Source organism: Camellia sinensis, chromosome 14 (assembly GCF_055761805.1).
Source record: "Camellia sinensis isolate YWXY chromosome 14, ASM5576180v1, whole genome shotgun sequence".
In the NCBI taxonomy this organism is placed as follows: domain Eukaryota; kingdom Viridiplantae; phylum Streptophyta; class Magnoliopsida; order Ericales; family Theaceae; genus Camellia; species Camellia sinensis.
This window is the reverse complement of record NC_138974.1, coordinates 125865648-125888748: the sequence shown is the minus strand read 5'-3', so window position 1 is coordinate 125888748 and position 23101 is coordinate 125865648. Positions and strand designations below refer to the sequence as shown.

General features: G+C 35.7%; 1 protein-coding gene across 1 annotated transcript; it reads right to left on the bottom strand.

Moving 5' to 3' along the window:
* Positions 1-684: 684 nt before the first annotated feature.
* LOC114301725 (phospholipase A1-Igamma3, chloroplastic) lies at positions 685-2456 on the bottom strand. The gene is made up of 2 exons (XM_082903923.1): positions 1653-2456; positions 685-1430 (listed from the first exon to the last, which is right to left on the bottom strand). Exons 1-2 carry the CDS (start codon positions 2413-2415, stop codon positions 886-888), a joined length of 1308 nt encoding a protein of 435 aa, XP_082760049.1. The 5' UTR covers positions 2416-2456; the 3' UTR covers positions 685-885.
* Positions 2457-23101: the final 20645 nt, after the last annotated feature.

The following is a 23101-nucleotide window of genomic DNA, read 5'->3' as shown; positions in this document are numbered from 1 at the left end:
CCCCCGTCTTTCATCTTGGAATTATCTTACCCAACGTTGAATCCACAACACCGATGTCGAATCCACGACGATGAGCCACTCCAGAATCCACCAAAGCTTCAAGCCCAAATTTCACGCAATTCACTAAAGAACAACTCTATCTTTTGTATTTAATAAATAAAACAAACAAACAAACCCTTAGATATGATCCACTCAATTCATGATTAATCTCTCACGGATATCAAAGGAAAACAAGTAAAGAAACTCTAGATAAAAACCCTAATACCCAAAAACAAGATGTGGAAGCCGTACCCTAAAATTGGACTGAAACACATATTTATAGAAAACAGATCAGCGATCTCCACTCAAGCGTAAGAATGGCCGCTCGAGCGGACTTATGCTAGGGCGCAGGAAGTTCCGTTCGAGTGCAAAAACACAACTTCCAGTACTTTTGCAGACAGTTCAAACTTTTGGAACCAAAGATTCTCTACTTGAGCGCACAAATGGCCGCTCAAGCGAGCAAACAACTTGGACATAGTCAGCGAAGTGGTAAATATAAAAGAATTAAGATCATAAACTTCTCTGTAAGGCACAGTTCGGGTTGGATTTGCATTTAAAAAACTTATAGCCTCACTCAAATAAAAGATTGAATACAATTACAACTGAAATGAATTTTGTCAAACGGGATTGTCAAGAATAAAAACCTAACAATATTTAAAAGGTTGTAGATTCGAATCTCACGAAAACCAAACATTCTAAACTTTGGGACCACTGAAAGTATACTCAATCATTATTTTTAAGATCTGAGGATTAGTAATTATTGAAATAAAAAAAAAACATATAAAACATTTTAAAAAGTTGACAGTTTGATAAGCACAAGACGCATATCGGTAGATACAATCAAAATTAAAATGCTTCCAATGAAGACTTTGCAAACTTGAGCACTTGTTCAAGGTGGTGGGCCGTATCAGGATGGTGGGCCTCCATCCTTGGCCTATCCGGCAAAACCCACCGGCCATCGCTACTCCTCACCATCCCCTTGTTCTCGTCCTGCCGCCAATATGGTGGCACCCCATACTCACGTTTCAAGAAATTACAACTCTTGTTAACAAGTGCCACATCCCTCTTTGTCGCCAACCGAAACTTCCGGCCATTGCCGTGGTACCCATCCACGAGGTGTAAATGGGCCTCAAGGTTATGTGCACAGCCCAAATCAGTAGTGGGCATTAAAAATGGTGAATGGGTATGGTCCAATGCGAGTTCCACCCCAACATGAGCATAACTCCAAGGAAACGACATCGTTTCCTCCACATACTTCTGGTACTGAAATTTTTCATTAGCAAAAATTCCAGGAACTGTTGGAACCTTGTCATGCACATTGACCACCCTCAGGACCTTAACTCCGAGCTCATCGCATCGCTCTTTGAACTTCAAATTACCGACCCGAGGCCCTGAAAATGAAAAAACAGTTATCGGAATCTTAGTTATGGAATCACCGTTGCTGATAACGTTTAATTTCATCTCAGAAATGTCGTAAGCGCTTAAAATGGCTAAAGCTGCACCGAGACTATGACCCGTGACTGTGATGCTGAGTTCTTCACCTCTGTAGGTTTCTGTGAGTCGTTTGATTTCTGCTAAAACTTGTTCGCGAGCCGAGAAAACGCAGTACTTACATGAATTCTCTTTCTGGGTATAGAGATCGTAGAACCCGGATTCGATTTTGATCGAAGGGTCGTCGTGAAAATGAGCTGGGCGTAAAAAATCTTTCAAGTCCTGGATCCATTCGAGGACGGTGACAGTGCCACGCCACGCCACCACGATGTCGCGGCGGCCGAGGCGGCGGACCTCGGCATCGTCAGTGGCGACAGCGATGTAACCCATCCAATTGGCGTGCTGACTCCAAACGCTGCTCATCTTCGATTTCTGGAAGAAATTCGGAAGATTGATGTTTGAGGTTGCGTATAAGTATCGGCTCATGTGGTAACCTCGATTAGCCATGTCGAGCTTTTCAAAGAAATGGGGTCCCAGGTATTTGCAAGTTCCGCAGTACTTGGAGTGAGGATCGAAGTCGAAGGAGTCGTAACAGGCTTGAGCGAACTCGCCGTATCGGATGATTTCACGGCGGAGATGAGAGTTCATGGGGTTTAAAAGGCCATCCCAGTTGTAAAGTCCTTGGATTTCCCTCCAAATTTGATGAAGTGGCCTTGGATCTTCTTCCATGGATTCTTGGCTTTCTTCTGTGTTTTTTGGAGTTAAACTGGAGGTAGATGATGATGAGATTTTTGTGGGTCTTGAAGTGAGTTTTTGTGATGTGGGTTTGTATGAGAAATTGAGATTTTTAGGTCTGTTGAGGCTTGTTCTTGGAGAGAGCCCTCCTTGGGTTGGAAATTGTAGTGTGTAGTTTGGATTGTTGAAATAGAGTTGCAAAGAAGCCATGAAAAGGGTTTCTGGGTTGGGTTGTGTTGTGTTGTGTTGTGTTGTGTTGTGTCGCTTCGCTTATTTTTGTGAAGGGGCTTCACTCATTGCCAGGGAGGGTGGGAGAGACGAGTAATTTTAGAGATCATAAAAAAAAAAAAATATTATGAAAATTATTATGAAAGATTTTTTACCGTTAAATTATATATATAATAAAATTTCACAATTTGAGGATAAAAAATTTTCATGAAGTGTTTCATGATATTTTTTTTATAATTCCTAATATTATTTGAGAGACAAAGGGACATAGACTCAAAAACCATTATTACTAGAGTGATACTAAAAATTTAAAAATTTTATCAAATATCATATATAGGTATGTAACAATGTTACATACTATTAAATTTCTACCATTAATATCACCACTAATGATGTGGCAAGTTAAAAAAAAAAAAAAAAACTAAGACACAAAACACATGTGGCAGTGGATGGGATCCACTGTCACATCCCTAGTGTAACTACTAATTAATAATCTACATCATTTTTTATAAGTATGAGATTCACATTATATTATATGAGTCTCGTATGAATCTTATACATGGGAAATATTCAGTAAAAATTTTGATACAATTTTTAAAATCCCTATTATTTTTGTAATTGATGCCCTCTTGTTTGAGAGATTAATCACCTTAAGCTGCACTGACGGGAAATGATTGGCTGAGTGTGGATCAAAGAGATTAAATTTCAAACGGCAGTCCGGTAAATTTGATATTTATGGATGGCCTATCATATTCTGCCACGTCATATAACATTGGATAGTGTGGGACAGATCACTTGATAAGTTGGAGAAGAATAGTACAAGCTATTGGGGGGGGGGGGGGGTAAATAAAATTAAATATTTGGTTTTAATTTTTTTTTTTTATAGATAAATTATACCAATGGTTTTTATAATTTTGAATTTATGTCATTTTGATTTTTAATTTTTTCAATAGTAATATATTTGATCTTAAATTTTAAATTTTGTTTCAAATAAGAATGATTGAATATATCATTACTTAATTTTAAGGACAAAATCATCAATTTAATAAAATATAAATTAATTTGATAAAATAAATGTCAAAAAAATATTTTTAAATTTAAAAAAATTATTTCTATCCACCAAAGATAAAATTATGTAAAATTGATAAATATTTTACATGTTTATTTATTTATTTTTACCTAATTAATTTTTATTATGTATTTGGATGATGATGATCATATAATAGGTGATTGCTTTTATTTTAATTAAATTAATTTTCATTTTTCCAAATGTCAAATATGAAGACAACTTTGGTATCATTATTAAATCAATCTATTAAATTAAAAAATTCAAAACTAAAAATATTTTATATATTAAATATATTGATTACACATTAAAAACGTAACAATCAACCATTATATGACCATTATCGAAACACATCATAAAATTAATTTGGTAAAATAAATAAATAAGTGTGTAAAAGATTTATTAATTTTACATAATTTTATCTTTGATGGGTAAAACTAATTTTTAAAAATTTAAAAATATTTTTTTTGGCATTTAGTTTTGTTAAATTAGTTTATATTTTAACAAATTGACAACTTACCCTTGAAATTGAGCAACGATATCTTCAATTGTTCTTATTTGAAATAAGATTCAAAATTCTGTGTTAAATGTGTCACAATTATAATGTTAGGGACCAAAGTAATACACGTCCCAAACAATAAAGACTGTTAGTGTAATTTGCTATTTTTTTTGGCTTGTGTAAGATCTAAATATTGTATTTTGTTTCCCCAATTAACCTATTCAGATTTTTTTGATTCTATATTTACTTTTCTTATTTGCATTGGAGAAAAATTATTTTTTTTTGTGAGGTTTTTAGCTGATTACATCTTCTTGGGCAATACATTTTTAATTATATCGTATGTATTTTTCTACTAGTTATCACCAATAAAATGTTTTGTGTTGTCAGTTCTGAAAAATAAAATGGAAGCATTACCTTCACTTGATTTTTTTAAATTTTGTTTTTGCTGCAATATCTCACTTGACACCAAAATTCATTGAAGGTGCTGCAATATCCCATTTGAAGATTCTTTTTTTTTTTTTTTTTTAATATTGTTTTTCCTATTTCATGAGAACTGAGTCTCTATCATTTCTACTGATATTGTGTGGTATTAAGAGATGCACTGAACTATTCGTGTTGAGAGATCTTGGCAAAATATTAAATTTTTTTTTTTTTTAATGAAGATTGAAAGATGTTAGTTTGATGAAATACTGACTATTAATGTGTTCAATTTTTCGTAATTTTTGGCTGAATTGCTTATGTTTTAACAGTATTGTGATCCCTCAAAGGATGATATGATATTTTGTAATATTAATATAATTTTATGTTATAATTAATTGAATCCCAATAAATTATAATAAAAAATCATTTGAGACATACCAAGATTTTATGCGACATAATTAAAATAAATCACAAATAATGTTATAACGAGTTATAACTGATAAATCACAAAAAGTTGTAAATGGAATTTTTTGTTTGAAAGTGTGTTATATATTTTTTAGGGTAAATTATAAATATACTTTTTGAGATTTGTTTAAAATATAGATTGTCTTCTATAGTTTAAAAAATTATAAATATCCACTTGTTAAAATTTTTTATTTAACGGAATTAATTAAAAAAAGAAATTCATAATTGCTCTTCTATATAATAATAAAATTACTTAAATTATTAATTGAAACATTTATAACATCATTAAAAACTGTTAATTAACTTGATAATTTATTAATAAAAGAGACGATTTATTATGAAATTAGAAATATCAAGAGATATAATATAAATTTTAAAATTATAACAAATAATTTGTATTTTAATCGAATTTTAAGAAATATATTTATAATTTATCTTATTTTTTTAATATTTGTTAGGAAGAACTTGTAAATGGGGATAAGTAGACTTCCTGTTTTCAAAAAGAAAATATCTCCATCCTTGTCCCAGCTATTGTTTCAGCCACTATAAGAGAAATGTTGGAGAGCTCAAGGAAGGGAGCACTAATAGTTTTAATTTATGTATGGTTTTTTGATGTGATATTTTAATTTTTTTTTTATTTTTTATATCACTAAAAATTCAATTAAAATTTTAATTTTGGAGGGATAAATGCTTGTGAATTCTTTTGATTCAAGTAACTTTCGGTTTAGCTTTATGTGCAAATCCAATCAAACTCTCATTCTTCTTAATGTATCATTGCTTTACATCTAATCATAGTTATAGGACATGGTTATATGGAGGTATGATGGATGTGTTTGGTTTATCTTTTGTGACAAATTTTTTTTAAAAAAAAAGTTTGAAGAGAAAGTTTAAAGTAACGTTTGGTAGAATTTTAGAATTATAATTTAAAAATAGAATTATATTTTGAATTTGTAGATTTTAAAATTATGATTTAAGAAAAGAAAATTTATTTAGTTATGAGTTTTAAAAAGAGTTTTGAATTTTTTATGTGACATATGAAATAAGAAAATTTGTTTGGTTATGAATTTTGAAATTTTTTTTCAAAACTTAATTGAAAAATTTATAACTCATAACTAAACGCACAACTTAAAATTCTATTGAAAATTCTATTCAAAACTCGTAACCAAACTATTTTGAAAATTCAATTAAAAAAACTAATTTATCATTTTTATCTAAAAAATAATTTCTATATTTAAAAAATATCAAAAATAAATATAATTTTCTTTTTTTTTCTAAATAACAAGTAGCGATTGACAATTCAAAAAAACAAAATGTACTATTCTTGTCAACTGACTAGACTTTCGGGAGCACGTTCGGGAAGAATGACCGGGTAGACTCAAAATTTAAAAAATTCTCTACTCTCCAAACATGATTTGAAATGAATTTTGGAATGTGACATTGGAATCAATTTTTAAAAACTTAAACCAAATGAAATATTGAAATATGTATTGGAATCATATATTTAGAGCTCCTCCAAACACAACCTAATACTACAACAAAAAGCACCAATGGCGACTAAAAAAATGAATTTTGTCGCTGAAAGTTGCACAAATGGCGACTAAATCCATTTTAGTCGCCAAAAATGAAGGCTTTTGGCGACTAAAACCATTTAGTAGCCAAATGTATATGCATTGGCGACTAAAAATCAGTTTGGTCGCCTATTATATGGGTTTCAGCGACTAACACAATTTTCGTCGCCAAAAGTGATGGTTTTTGCCGACTAAAACAATTTAGTAGCCAAAGGTGCTGGTTTTAGCGACTAAAAAACAGGTTAGTCGCTGAATGTGCAGGATTTTGGCTACAAAAAAAAAATTAGTAGCTAAAAACTGACAATTGCCGACTAAAACGGGTTTAGTAGCCAAAAAGTGACATTTTTGGCGACTAAAAACAGATTTAGTCGCCAAAACTGCTTTATTTTTAAATGGAACTTAATTTTTTAGCGACAAAAAATAATTAGTAGCCGATAATTATAGCATTGGCGACTAAAAATTGATTTTAGTCGCCAAAAGTGGCCCAAATTTTTTTTAATAAATCATTTATTTTTTACATAAATTATATTTGAATAAAAATAATTATATTTATAAATATTGTTTTGTATTAATATCGGACAATATACTATATAAATAATATATATTTCATATATATTCATGTGATGTGTAGTGGCATAGTGGAGGGAGTGTGTTGTTAAAGGTTTGGAATGTTGGACGGCTGCGGTTCGAAACTCAGAAACAGCAAGAAAATGGGATTTTTTTTTTTTTTTTGTTTATTTTGGCGACTAAACGGTTTAGTCGGCGTTTGATTGAGTATTGGCGACTAAATTATTAGTCGGTAAATGTATGATTTTCAAAAGTGTAAAACACTATTGGCGACTAAATTATTGGTCGCTAAAAGGGCTCCTTTTTGCCGACTAAAACAGGTTTAGTCGCCAATACCTCCCGCGACCATTTATTGGCGACAAAGGCAGCGACTAAAAGTTTTAGTCGGGGAAACCCAAAACTTGATTTTTAGCGACTAAAAATGGACCTTTGGCGACTAAAAATTTAGTCGCCAAAGGTGATTTTTCTTGTAGTATAAATTTTTTTTTTTTTTTATTTGTTTGGTTGTATATTTTGAAAATAGTTTGAGTTTGGAAATTTTAGATGATTTGATATTTTATTGTAATTGAGTAGATGTGTGAGAGAGAAAATGTAATTGATTGATATGTAGGAGAGAAAAAGTAATTAAAATTTTTTTTTTTCCAAAAATTTTAACCAAACAAAATTTTAATTTTTTTTTATACATACTATAAGTAAATTTTACTCCAATTAATGACTTGTATTTTTACTAATAGTCGAGTATTGACTTTTTCAAATGTCAAAATATTTTCTCCTTGCATGTATACATTGTGGTGTTTTGAAAAGTTAGTAAAAAAATTAATTTTTTAATTTTTTTATGACTTTTTAATCTTTTATATGAAAATGTAGAGAGTTGATACGATCTTAAAAAAAAATTAAAAAATTAACTTTTTATTATATTGCCCAAACATCCCTTTGTAAAAGTCATAGCAACTTCTAGTTCATCAAATATCATACCTTCACATGGTTCTAAAAGATTGCTATATAAACATGACTTGACAAGTTGACATATTTTATTTTCTAAGAAATTGATATTCTACAAATCACTTCCTAATTCTGGCTTAACAAACTATTCATCTACTAATCGGTTATTAAACAATATTGTATCAACTCCTTCACTCGAATTATTTGTCATATCAAATCTACAATACAAAATTACAATAAAAAAAAATAAAAGAACAAATACGAATAAAAGAGACATTATTGCCTTGTGAAAGATTTGAACTCAATGTTGAATGCTGTGATACTCTTAGAATTTGAGGTAATTAAACATAGAATATATAGTTAATTCAAATATATAGAAGATTTTTGAGTAAATTATATTAACAGTTTCTACAGTTTAGGATTTGTGTCACTTTGATCTATGTCTTTTTAATTGTGACATATTTGATCATGAATTTTAAATTTTGTTCCAAATAAGGACAATTGAAGATACAATTTCTCAATTTCAAAGGTAAAGTCGTCAATTTGATAAAATATAAACTAATTTAACAAAAATAAATATCATTTTTTTAATTTAAAAAAATTATTTCTACCCACCAAAGATACAATTATGTAAAATTGATAAATCTATTACACATTTTTTTTACCAAATTAATTTTTAATATATATTTGGATGATAATCATATAATGGATGGTTGTTTTTATTTCTATTAAATTAGTTTTTATTTTTTCAAAACTCAGATATATCATTATTAAACCAATCCATTAAATTAAAAAATTCAAAACTAAAAATATTTCATATATTAAATATATCGATTACACATTAAAATCCTAACAACCATACATTACACGATCATCATCCAAACACCTAATAAAAATTAATTTGGTAAAAAAATGTGTAAAAAATTTATCAATTTTACATAATTTTATCTTTAGTGAGTAGAAATAATTTTTTAAAAATTCAAAAACATTTTTTTGACATTTATTTTTGTTAAATTAGTTAATATTTTATCAAATTGATGACTTTGCCATTGAAATTGAGTAATGATATCTTCATTTATCCTTATTTAGAATAAAATTTAAAATTCAAGATCAAATGTGTCACAATTGAAAAGTCAGGAACTAAAGTGATGCAAACCCTAAACTATAAAGATCGTTAGTATATTTTGCCCAAGAACTTTATTGTAATTATTAATTAATATATTACTTTGCAGTATGAATGATGAATTTGTAATCTAAATTGAAAATTATAGTTTTTTGTGATAAGTAAAAAGTTTAAATTTTTGTGACAAGAAAAATTATGTCATTTTATAATTTATGTTACAAAATTTTGTAGTGTTATTGTCAGCCCCTTTTAGGAATACACATAGTAGTACCTCATCCTTTTTTCTTTTCTTCTTTTTTTTAATCAAGTATATAATTTTTTTCCCCCAAGACTAACATGCTTATGGGTTTAACACATGTAAAACTCTAGATTTGAGATATAAACACACATCTCAAATCTAATTTGTCCTTTGTACAGTATAAATAAACTAAATTCAGAATAATGAACTAAATTTGGTACGTAAGACCATCTCCAACGTTTCATTAGATTGAGCACCAGACTCAAATTTGATGAAAAAGGATAACTTTTCTCTCTCTAATAGTTTCACCAAACTGATATCAAATTGAGAACGGAGCAAAATTTTTACTAAACTGAGGAGCTAGAGTAGATTTCACCAAAACACTGTGCGTTTACGTTGGAGGTAGCCCACAAGACAACCAGCCGGACATTCGGCCGATTGTCCCATCGGTCGTCCCACCGATCGTCCCTTGCTTACAAAAAATTGCATACCTGTTGTGCAGTGCTTCAGTGTTTGGTTGGCCTGCAAACTGCTTTACAATTAGGATGCTGCTGATGATGATGATAATAGCATTTCAACAATCGTCTCAACATCATCTTCTCTACCAAAAACCTCAGATTCATTAACATAAGGCCCTGTTTCTAATCTATCTCCAATTGTATTGATTCGTCTACGAATAAAACCATCTCTCAATTGAAAATCAGACATGTCTCTGGCAATCTCATCTAATCTCTCTCGAATATCCCTTAAATCTTAGGACATCTTCAATCGATTGAAAATGGGTTTGACAGAGAAATTCCATACATTCTTGTTGTTGTTGTTGTTTCGAAGAGCTTGGGCGGTGATCGAGTTGAGCAAGTCGCCAGCGTCGTAAGCGACGCCTTTGAGCTAGAGCTTGACCTTGGCGTCTTTGAGTTGTCGCTATTCGGCGTCTTTGATGACAACTTGAATGGTGAGCCAACGGTCTTGGAGCTTCTTCGTCTTTTTGTTGAATTTAGTGTGGGATTGGAATTTGCTGAGGATTGGGGAGGCTAATTTTTTGAAGACTACTCGGAGAAGAGTAGCCAAACCAGAGACTTCATTGATAATAAAAAATCTCTAACTAAAAGGTTTGATTGGAGAAAGTAGAGTGATGTGAGAGAATTTACAAGTGCAAATTTGATATGAGAGAGAATTTACAAGTTCAAAAAAATTTCAGAACCCCTAACCGGTCAACCGACCAGTCGTCCCACTAGACATCCCTATTGTTTTGATGCACGCTACAGTGCAACGGTTGGGGCTGCTCATATCAAATTGAGGAAATTGGCTTTCTTTTATTCAGATTTGATGAGCAATTTGTTGAACCGTTGGAGATGTTCTAAAGAAGCAAAGGATAATTTGTCCTTTATATGGTATAAATAAACTAAACTCAAAAAATTCAAAATCAACTATTTAAATAAAAAAAAAAACAAAAATAAAAAATTACGGATTAGTGGTACAATTTAAAAATTATTACAAATTCATTGAGAAAATTTATAGTTTTAATTATTAATATATCTAAAATGTACCACTTATTTGTAATTTTTTTTTCCCCAGAAATCTATACTGAAGTGAAATTTATCAACAAAAAAAAAAGAAAGAAAAAAAAGGCGAGACGTTTGTTGGAGAGAACAAATTCCAAGGAGAAAAGAGGGGAAAGTGAGAAAACAAAATAGAATAATGGTGTTCTCATTGAACCCCTTATCCTTGAGCATGCCAGAGCCCGCATTCGAGTCATGGCTCTGCAACAATGGCTACCTCAAAATTGATGGTCGAAGAAAAAGAAGAAGGTGGATGTGGTAGTGGTGGTGTAGGAAAGGTGTTTAAAGAAACAACAATGATTTAGACCACTAAAAAATACACCACTAATAGCACTAATGCATTGGGAATGGTAAAAAAAAAAGAAAAAGAAAAAAAGAAACAAGGCATAGAAAGTGGGCGGGGCCCACTGCCACATCATTAGTGCTCATTCTAGTGCTCCATTTCTAGTGCTCCCAAGCATTTTTCTTAAAGAAATGACTGCGAAGAGAAGAGACGTCGATCTCGTCTCCGACCTTGCCGCCGGAGGCGACAACCACCGCCTCGCCAATCTCGTCTCTGACCTCACCGTCCACCGCTATGCGTCCAAGAGATCTACAAATGCAGATCTGTTGTCATCCCTCTTATCCTAGCACAAGCAAAACTTATTAGGTCGTGGCGGATGGTCGCCGTGCGCAGCGGTAGTATGCTAAGGTAGTCCTGCAAAGCTTGGAACCACCTTGATGAAACCATGAGACAGCGGTGCCGGAGGCGAAGGGGGACCAAACTACCGGAGACCAACAGAGAGAAATGAGGAAAAAAGAGAGGGCATTTACAATTTGAAGAGGTTTTGAGAGAGAGTGTGTCTGTGTGTGTGTAATGGAAATCATCCATGTGTAATGATATGTATATGTAGGGGTATTTTAGTCATTTCACATAACCCTGTCCTTAGGGTCCTGAGAAATTAACATGAGTTTCTATTTCCACTCACACATTTTTATCTGTGCACTTAATGAAACTTATTTTTATTATAATTTTATTCCTAAGTCAACTTATTATTATGGATATCCACACATAATTCAAATAAATGCACAAGTTCTCAATACACATCTCACACCACACGTTGTTGAAGCTCCACACTCTATGGTCACACACTCTATTCTTTCATACCCAGTTTGCTAAACCTCCACACTTTATCCTCATTTTTTCAAACCCTTCGTTGTTAGCTTTCATTCATTAGTTTACACACTAAACACCCTCATTCTTCATTCTTAGCTTTTCATTAGTTTACGCACTAATCCTCATCCTTGTTCATCATTATTATGGAAGATTTCCCTTCCAAAAATTCAGATTTTCAGAAGTAGATAACTGTTTATGAGAAAGATAGGCGAGGAAAGGTGAGTTTTTTTTTTTTTTTTTGGTGAATAAGAAAGGTGAGTTTTGCTATGTAATATTGTAATTTTTTTTTCAGCGTCTTTCAAAAAACCAGGGTCGAAATGTATTAATTTATTCGATAGTCTACTATCGAATTAATTAGTTAATTTCGGAAGTTGTATCCAAACTAAATTAAAATATTCGACAAGCAACTTCTGAATCATGAAAATAAATTCAAACACCTACATTCGAATAGTAGCAGTTTTTTTGACATTGTACTTCCGAATGAAGTAAAAGTTTTATTTTTTCATTTTATATTCCAAATTTGTAAATTTCATGCTAAATTTGCAGTTTGAAATAGAAAATTTGTCTTTATAATGCCATTTCAAATTTGTAATATTATACAAAACTTGCAGGAATATGTCTCAACTCAAGGATGTAAGGTTCGTGCGGATGATATGTTGGATTACACTACTCAATTCACAATTGAACACGTTTACTTTATGAAATTATAATGTTTGTGTTTTGAATTGCTCAACAAATGTAAATTTTTGATAATATTTATTTGACTTTGTAGGTGTTCAAAAGTAAGGATGAATTACTCAACTAGGTACATGAAATTGGAAAGAGAAATGGTTTGGTCATTGCTTGTGAGAGGAAAAAAAATAGATGTATCTTGCTTGTGAGAGGAGTGGCCAATATAGAGCAAGAAAGAAGTTAAAAGATGATGACAACAATACATCAAGAATAACCGGTGCGAAGAAGTGTGGTTGTCCTTTTGATATGAGGGCTCACAGGTTCACCACAAATGATGAATAAACATTGACCGTAGTATGTGGATTACATAACCATCAACCTGCGGAGCACCTTGAGGGGCATTAATATGCAGGGAGGTTGTTAAAGGATGAGAAATCATTGTTAATGAATATGTCAAAGAGCATGGTTAGGCCAAAAGAGATCATAGTAACCTTGAAACAACAAGATGCCCTTAATGTAAGCACACTTAAAACCATTTACAATGTATGCCATTGAAACAATGTGGTAAAGAGAGTTGGAAGATCACATATGCAACATTTATTGGGTGAATTGGCCAAGTATAATTACATTGAGCGCCATCGATGTGAAGACAACACGATGACTGTGACAGACTTGTTTTGGGCACATCCTGCTAGTTTGGACTTATTTCGGTCTTTCCCACGCATATTGATTATGGATTGCACATATAAAACCAACAGATATCTTCTTCATTTCTTCAAATTATTGGAGTGATATCAACTGAAATGACTTTCTCGGTAGCTTTCGCATACTTATAGTCTGAGAGGGCCAATAACTATGCGTGGGTGTTAGGTACATTGCACGATGTCATGGATGGTTCTGTTTCGCCGGCAATTATTGTCACTAACAGAGAGCTAGCCTTGATGAATGCCATAGAGAAAATATTCTCGAGTGCCAGACATTTATTATGCCGTTGGCATATCAGTAAAAATGTATTGACCAAATACAAGAAAATGTTTGAGACAAAGCAGAAATGAGAGAAGTTTAACCATGAGTAGAACTCTTTAGTGTATTCATCTTCTGAAATTCAATACAATAAGCGTCTTCAATCATTACTTAAGGAATTCAATAGTTGTCCCGATGCAGTCATTTATGTCATGGATACTTGGTTGGTTCCTTACAAGGAGAAATTTGTGGTGGCATGGACCGACACATGTATGCATCGTGGCAATGTTACAACCAACCGGTAAGATTACTTTTATTCAATAAGTTATTAATAAGTACATTGAGTGCCATGTACTTGATTTTGATTTGACTTACATTGAAATGAACAGGGCTGAGAGTGCACATGCAAAACTGAAAAGACAATTAGGTTCATGTCAAGTCTCATTCGAGGCATCATTTGAGAAAATACACAGTTTGCTTGAGTTGCAACACACTGACATCAAGGCTTCATTTGAGAAAAGTCTAACTGTCGTGCAACATCAATTCAAGCCTTCTCATTTCAGGGAGTTACTGGATAATGCGTCTATTTCTGCATTAGAGAATGTGCTTGTAGAGAGTAAGAGAGCCAATTCCATTGGTATTGATGCTGAAGCTTGTGGATGTGTCCATCATAACACTCATGGTTTACTTTGTGGCCATGAGATTGCTCACTACATCAAACAAGATCATCTTATACCACTTGCTACCATACACTCACACTGGAGGTAACTTCATATCTGCACATGTAACAAAGAAGAGGAAACAGAGGTGACTTGTCATGTAGAAGTAGAGTTGTTTGTGAAAAAGTTCGATGAATGTGATAGAACCATGCAGTTGGAGCTTTTGAAAAAAGTTAAAAGAGATTGTAATGCCAAAAAACACTTTCCTTGTTGAGTTGGAAGTGAAGCCCAATACACGTCCTCAAGGTCATAAGAAGATCAATGTTTCTACTCATCATGACCTGTGTGCATTTGAGTTGGTACAATCTGGACATGACAGTTTCTCACCTAGGGACACTCAAATCACTACATTAGCTTTTACTCAGGAAACCAAGAAGAAGCGACCTATTAAGGGAAAGGAGAGTGTGAATGGGAAGGGGAAGGTATACATTACCAGAACATTAAAACCTGGTGCATATGTTGATGCTTTCCTTTCTGTGTTGAAACCATACATTAAGTTTGTCAAGGATGTAGCTACAGATGGGAATTGTGGTTTCAGGGCTATAGCTGCTTCAATTGGTCTAATAGAACATGATTGGGCTCAGATCGGGCGTGATCTTTTGGGTGAGTTGCACACCCACAAAGAGGAATACATTGCACTTTATGGGTCCTACGAAAGGTTTGAAGAATTGACAAGCATATTGTCATATTTTGAAGGCAGTCCTGGCTACTCACATTGGATGACTATGCCAAACATGGGGCATCGTTTTGCATCGTGCTACAATCTTGTGTTATACCACTTTTTATTACATCAATGACTCACATTTTTACCTCTGAGAACAATGCCAGTACCTCAACTTGATAGACGTGAGATTGCCATTGGATTTGTCAATGGAAATAATTTTGTGCAGGTATAAAAGAAACTTATATTTGTGCTTGTACAGGAAGTTATAGGGTATGACCACTAACTGAAGTGATATTTGGTGCAGGTTGTTTTTGCAGCCAGGCCATTCAGTTCCTCCCATAGCCATTAATTGACGAAAATACCGTCACCCTTGCACTGTCGACTGGGATAAAGCATATGTGCACCGTATTAAGCATTTCAAGGACATCATACATGATAATGTAGCTACTCGAGAGACATTTGATGTTGTTGATGTCGATTGACACATGTATGCATTTGACAATGTTAGAACTATGGAAGAAATTAATGGATGTGTTTTTTCTTATGGCATCAACTTCTTTGGCATGGATTGAATGTTATCAACCATTATTACCATTCCATTCTAATAAGAAAATATCATTTACAATGTCATTAAAAGATGATGTCTACAACAATGTCAGCTTACAAAAACACCACAAAAAATTCATCAACTGTCCAATAACATGTCACAGATCATCTGTATGCCCATGACTAGGCCTACGACTGTATGTGAATGTCAGAGATGCAAAGCAACCTCCAATAAAACTAGGTCTACGACTAGGCCTACGATTATATGTCAATGTGCTGACCTAGTTGTGTCATGACCATTCAAGAACATAAGGACTGGGTGATTCTGGCTTGACTCACAATGCCCCTAGTTTAGAGTCTAAATCCCATTTATTTTTGTACTAGTTTCTAACAACTTTCATTGAAAGAAAATTAGTTAGCTTTTTCTTTCATTTGTCATGTTTGAAATTATTACACCAGTAAAATAGTGCAACAAAGTTCATTCCTTTTATTTTAAAAAATGTTGTGTGTTTGGTCTATCGGAAAGGAACATAAATTGCTCAATCTTCTCATTAAAAACAATCCAAGTGACAATTTTCGCGAGCTCACTAATCATAAAATTTTATATTGGAATCCAATGAATTACACAACTAAACCCTTTCCTTCGAAAGTTAGACATTCAAGTAAGTGTCAATGGACAATGAAATTTGAATGAGATGGGGCTGAACTTTAGGGTGAAGTTGCCTAAGTATCCTAAGGATGAGAATTAGTCCATTCGCAGTTCAGGGTTAAGTTCACTCGGGTATTAACTCTCTCATTTTGTGCTCTAATTTTTGCTAAGATCGCTCTTTTGAGTTTTCATTCTTGCGAGCTTTTATTTCATTTTTATTTCATTTTTTTTTTCTTTTTCTTTTTTATTTTTATTTTTATATACTCTAAATTTTTCTTAGGTTGCCTTTTTGGGGTTTTCGAACTAATAGCTCTCACAAGGCCAATATATTATGCGAATTTTATCCCATTCAAACTCGTCGTAATGATAGCTTTTTTTCCCTTCATGGTGGCTTGACTCTTGTTTGATGTAAATATCCTTCCTGGATCATATTTCTGAAATGGTGCCAGCTTTGCATCTTTGTTTGTTTGTTTGTTTTTTCTTTTTTTCGTGGCAGGGTGCTCTTTACTTTGTGCTGGGGGATGGAAAATTACCCCCAGTTTGATCGATGTTTGACACTCTAGCTATGGATTTGGTTTTGAGGTCTAGAGGAGCTTTTGTGTTGTATAGTCTTTAAATCGATTCGAGGCATGCCTTTATAGGAACATGAAAAAGATGTTTTTTTTTTTTAAAAAAAAATCTTTTCAAAAGGGCGACAAAGCAGTTATGTCCCAAAAAGATAGCATGAATCCGATCTAGACAAGATGAGGATTTCCCTTCATTATCCAAGTTTATTAATGTTATTCCATCCATTTCAAGTTTGGCTTATCTTCCCTTTTCTCATTCAATTAGATCCTTTTGAAGCTTTGAAAAATCATCATTTTTTTTTTTATAAAAATCTTTGGATTTTAACACAATCAACTTTTAGCATCGTGAAGCATCCAAAATCACTAGCTTTATTATTGGTAGAAAAAAGGGGATGGAATCCCAACATCCAACTTTGACTCAAAAAAAAAAAAAAAAAAAAAAGAGATCAAAAACAAAATGAGAAAACACTCGACCTGACTACTTTGAAAAGACTGATGCGTCATAATCTAACAGGCAAGATTTCTAACTCACTTTGACTTATTTCATTATTACCAGATCCATGAGCAAAACAAATTTTCAATAGGCTGGTTTGTTAATTGGCATCTCATGATATCCACTACATGCTTGGTGAGATCATCTTCTAATGCTTCTTTATCGAGCATCGTCTCAAAATGTAAGTTTCCAAGCCACAGTGGTTAGTCTCTGTACTCAACCTAGTTTCAAAGTCAGCTTATGTCACTTGCTTTGCCCATTTACCTCTTCTTTGAACAAAACCCCTATAAACCAATCCTCATCCATCTCTTTTTGATTTTCCTTTACATGGGCTTTCTTTTAGCGTCGCATAGCCGTGAATAGGAGAGTGTAGTGGATTTCAGCCTCTCTAGCTTCATACCATCATTGCATAACAACCTCATCCCATACGTATAGTTTGTGGACCTTTTTAGTCCATGCCCTTTCGGTTTTAGCACTAATCGTTTTGCCTCTAACTTTGGGTACTTCTCTATTTCAGCCTTCATTTGATCTTTTGCCTGTTCATCCTCATTTCTTGACTTTTTGCTGCCGTCGTCGCCTTTTTCTTCCTCAAAATTGCTCCTCTATCCTTGATTCTCAACATATTGATGCCTATCAAAATCATCGGGGTGGCTTGGATGATTATCTTAGATGGCATCTATCTCTAAGAAATCTATGTCCAAAGATTTGGAGAGCATCACTTTCGACTTCGGCTCACTAGCGGGCACAATGCACTTGCTAGGGTTGTTGCGTTCACAAATCATTCTTGCCTTTTTGCCAGCACTTCTTTAGCTAATTTGACTTTTCCAAACACGAAGTCCAACCACTCATCTTCAATAAAGTCTTCTCATTCTTTTGGCAATCCTAGCTAGTTTAACTCTTCTTCCAGCGTGACTAGTGCTTCCGTTCTTATCACAAAATCCCACATTGGGTTTATTGGCATCATGAAAGTCTATATTGGGCCAGGCTTATTTGCTCGCAGCTCCTTTTGGATGTTATCCACCCCTATTTCTTCGAGTATAGGCACCATTGGCTTAGGTAGGTTAGCTGACATAATGTATTGGCTAGGGTTGAAGGTTGTCAGGGTGGTTTGTATGACATTGACATTGGGTGGTGGAGGGATGATTTTGTTGCTCAGGTAAAGGATTGGTGATAACATTTGCCTTTTGTGGGTGTGCTATAATCTTGTTATCAATGAGATCTTGGATCTTGTGGGAGCCAAGGTTAAGATGTCATATACAAATAGGAGCCGCATGTAAGTTGGCTCGTAATGGCTTTATCCTCAGGATAAGATTGCCAAGAAGACGAGTGAAGTGGGCTGGCCATGGCCGAATAGAACTAGATTGCGGGCCGAATAGGCCATAGATTCTACTGAATGACTGGGAGTCTAGCTGTCAGGGCGAGGTGTCCATAATAAGAAAGCGGGCCCCAGATAAAAAAAGAGCAGCATCGGCCAAAAAAGGGGTAAGTGAGAAAAAGATAACTTAAGACATAAGAAAAACTTGAGTGAATACTAACTTGCTTGTCAAAGTGCTAATTTCGGCACCCCCAACCGGATTGTTCATTCCCATTTCAGGTATAAACTCGAGGATCAAGAGAGTCTACTTGGGCCAAAGGGTATTTCCAAACCAAATCTCCACAATTGGTGCTGTCTGTGGAAATACTTAAATGTGTTCATGGCAGACATAATAGATGATCCTTTACTCGTTGCTGATGATGTTACACCAAGAACCACACTTGGTCCAGAGAATATCACCATGTGAAGGGCCTTGAACTTCGATCTAGTGGCTCAAACTTCACCTTCAACCTCAATGCAGGAAACCATGCAGACGATCATGGATCAAGCAAAATGAAATAAACAACATTTGGAAGACATGATGGCTGAGAACGAATGTTTGCGTAAAGAGTTGGCCCTTGAGTTAGCCAAATCTCAACCAACCACACCACACCATGACCGGTGTCGGTCTCCAAATAAAAAAACGATGATCGACGGCATCGATATCGAAAATATGATAGTGGCAATACTTCTAACTCGTCATCTCAGAAACCCAGGAAGAAGGGGCGAGTTGACGTGTCCAGCTCATCCAAAGGAAGTCCGTATGTACGGCACAGGCAGGGGAAATGAGATAATGGTTCGGATGAAGAAGACAAACATGATCCTTTCGTATGATGCATTGCAAAGGCTGTATTGCCTACAAAGTTTAAAGCACCAACGTTCACCTTGTATGATGGTAAGTCAGACCCTACGGATCACATGATGAAGCCCTCATGTGTCGAATGTTTCCAAGCAACCTGGGACCATTGGTCGTCATATGGTATTATAAACTGGAGCCGGTGTCAATAAAATGTTTTCATTAGCTCCAAAGTCCTTCAGGGCAAGATTCATCACTAACGAGGTTCAGTCAAAGCAAGCTGACTCTCTCTGGGTGATGCAAATTAAACCAGAAGAGACCCTCTGTGAGTATTTGGCATGCTACTGGGAGTGTTTTAACTTGGTGGGTGATGCCTGCAATGATTCCATGGCCATTACCGCCCTCAAAATGGGGTTACACCCCGATAGTCCTCCCCGAAGCTCGTTGACCAGATGGCCTCCCAAAATAGTCTGAGTGCTAATGAAAAAAGTTGAGGAATATTGCAAGGTGAAAGATGATGCCCTTCGCATCAAGTCTGGACAAAAAGCCCTGAATTCGGCCCCATTTGGTCTGGTTCAGCTGATAAGCGTCGTACCACCAGGGAGCCCTGAACCGCGACGCTGATCGAAGCGCGACAATCGGCGAGACTCACGTCAGTCAAGCGAACAATGTCCGTGCCATTTGAATGAACAGTATAAAGTGGATAGCAGGCACCCTAGATGTTCAGACAAAAAGTACACGAAATTGGTAGAACCAATAAGCAAGATCCTACCTAAAGTCCAGCATTTACCGTTCTTTAAATGCCGTTCAAGATGATTGGACCCCCTGATACTAGACGGAGGGATAGGCGGTGTGAATATCACAAGGACTATGGCCATGAGATTGACAGTTGTTATGCATTGAAAGACCATCTAGAGGAGTTGGTGCAAGACGACCGACTAGTACAATATGTCTGAAAGAGCAATCCACTAAGCACGATGGCTCTACGCCCAAATTCCCCTTCACTTGGTGCGATTCACATGATATATAGTCTACCGCCGCCGACTCAGGTACATACGATCCAGCTACAACCCAGCTTGCCCAAGCCGTACACACCAGCCAAACAGCCTCATGAGACTGGCAAAATTAGTTTCGATGACACTGATCTTGAAGGGATAATGCTCCCCCACATTCCCCTTCACTTGGTGCGATTCACATGATATATAGTCTACCGCCGCCGACTCAGGTACATACGATCCAGCTACAACCCAGTTTGCCCAAGCCGTACACACCAGCCAAACAGCCTCATGAGACTGGCAAAATTAGTTTTGATGACACCGATCTTGAAGGGATAATGCTCCCCCACAAAGATGCCCTCGTTACCGAGTTGCGCATAAATAGATTTGTTGTGGAATGCGTTCTAATCGATCGTGGGAACACCTCAGAGATAATGTATCACAAGACATTCATTAAACTCGGCTTCACTGATTTAGACTTGCTATCGGCCGAGTACCCCCTGTTTAGTTTCAATGCCAATCCCGAGTACCCTCTGAGAAAGATCGTACTGCCAGTGCGTGCAGGTACCAAATCGGTGGATGTAGAGTTTTTGGTCGTCAAACTTCCATCACCATACAATCTCATCATGGGAAGGACCTGGTTGCACACGATGTAGGCGGTGTCGAGTACCTACCATCAATTACTCCATTTTCCAACACAACATGGCATTAAGCAAATTCGAGGTTCTTAAAAATCAACAAAGGCATGCTATCTTATTGCTTCGGCGAGGAAGCCGAAAAAATTAGAAGTGAACTCAATTGAAATTTCGGATTGCAAAAGCCTCAAGGACGTAGGAGAAACCCCCAGCGATAAGGCAATTGAAGACCTCAATTGAATCGGCATCACAAGGGAACCTGACAAATTCTTCATGATCGACATCTCTCTGGACGTATCTGAACGACAAGAGCTGGTTTCTTTCTTACTCGACAACATCAACGTATTTTCCTGGATGCCGTATGAGATGCTGGGGGTGGATCCGAGCATAGCCCAACACCGTTTAAATGTTGACCCAAAGGTTAAACCAATTATTTAGAAAAGTTTCCGATCAGCCGCGGAGCATACTTCAGCCGTTGTTGACGAAGTCGACAGGCTGTTGGAAGCCGGGGCAATTCGTGAAGTAACTTATCCCACTTGGCTATCCAATATCGTGGTCGTCAAGAAAAAAAAATGGATCTTGGCGTGTTTGTGTGGATTTCACAAACTTGAAAAAGGCCTACCCCAAGGATTGCATTTCTCTTCCCTGAATTGACCAACTTGTGGACGCAACTATACATCACCAACGCATGAGTTTCTTGGATGCTTATCGGGGTTACCACCAAATTGCCATGCATCCGGAGGACCAAGAAAAGACCGCATTCCTCACCCCGCAGGGAACCTATTGCTACAAGGTCATGCCGTTCGGATTGAAGAATGCGGGGGCAACATACCAGAGGCTGGTCACCACTATGTTTAAAGAACAGCTTGGTTGCACCATGGAAGTATACATTGATGATATGGTGGTGAAATCCAAGGAAAAGCATGCTCATCTAGCTAACTTATCCGCAACATTCAGCATACTCTGAAAGTACAAAATGAAACTAAATGCCTTGAAGTGTGTATTCGGCATCAGATCAAACAAGTTTCTCGGCTATATTGTGAATTATCGTGGAATAGAAGCCAACCCGAGGCAAATCACGGCCATTATAGAACTTAGCTCACCTTAGTCGGCCAAAGAAGTTCAGAAATTGATGGGAATGGCCGCCGCTCTCAACAGGTTTATCAGTCGTTTCTCGAATCACTGCCGACCATTTTTTCACACACTTCGGCAAGGCAAAACATTTCAGTGGACCCCTAAGTGCCAAGCCACGCTAGACGACTTGAAAGCTTATCTCCGTTTAGTGCCACTCTTGGCGACCTTATCGCAAGGCGATCCGCTCATCTTATATCTAGCAGTATTCGATCGGGTGGTCAGTGACGTATTATTAAAGAAGAAAATTGGGGAGCAGTGACCAATCTACTATGTAAGCAAGGTGATGGTTGACGCTGAAACACGATACCTACCACTAGAAAAGCTTATCCTGGCTCTTGTGGTGGTTACCAGAAAGCTGATGCACTACTTCCAGGCTTATACCATAAGGATACTAACGAATTATCCTCTCTTAGCAGTGCTCCGTATCACGGAGGCATCTGGGCGAGTCTCTAAGTGGGCCTTGGAACTCGGCCAGTATGACATCCAATTTTTACCTAGAATGGCTATCAAAGGGCAGGCGTTGCCTGACTTTGTAGTCTAGTTCACAGGGTGCCACACCGACTTCAAGTCAGACCAACCCTCCCCTCAACCTCAACCAAACTGGAGAATGTATGTCGGAGACATTTGGAAGATGTATTGTGATGGATCATCTAACCAATGTGGCAGCGGGGTAGGTGTAGTAATCATGACCCCTGAAGGGTCAATAATCGAGCAAGCAGTGAAATTGGGTTTCGATGCATCAAATAGCAAGGCCAAATATGAATCATTGCTAACTGGCCTCCGAAACACCATAGACCGCCCGAACTCCGCTCCGCGCGTGAGGGCGCGAATTGTAGTTCTAGCTACTACAGTTCGGAGTCCTGTCATGCTTCTGAATCT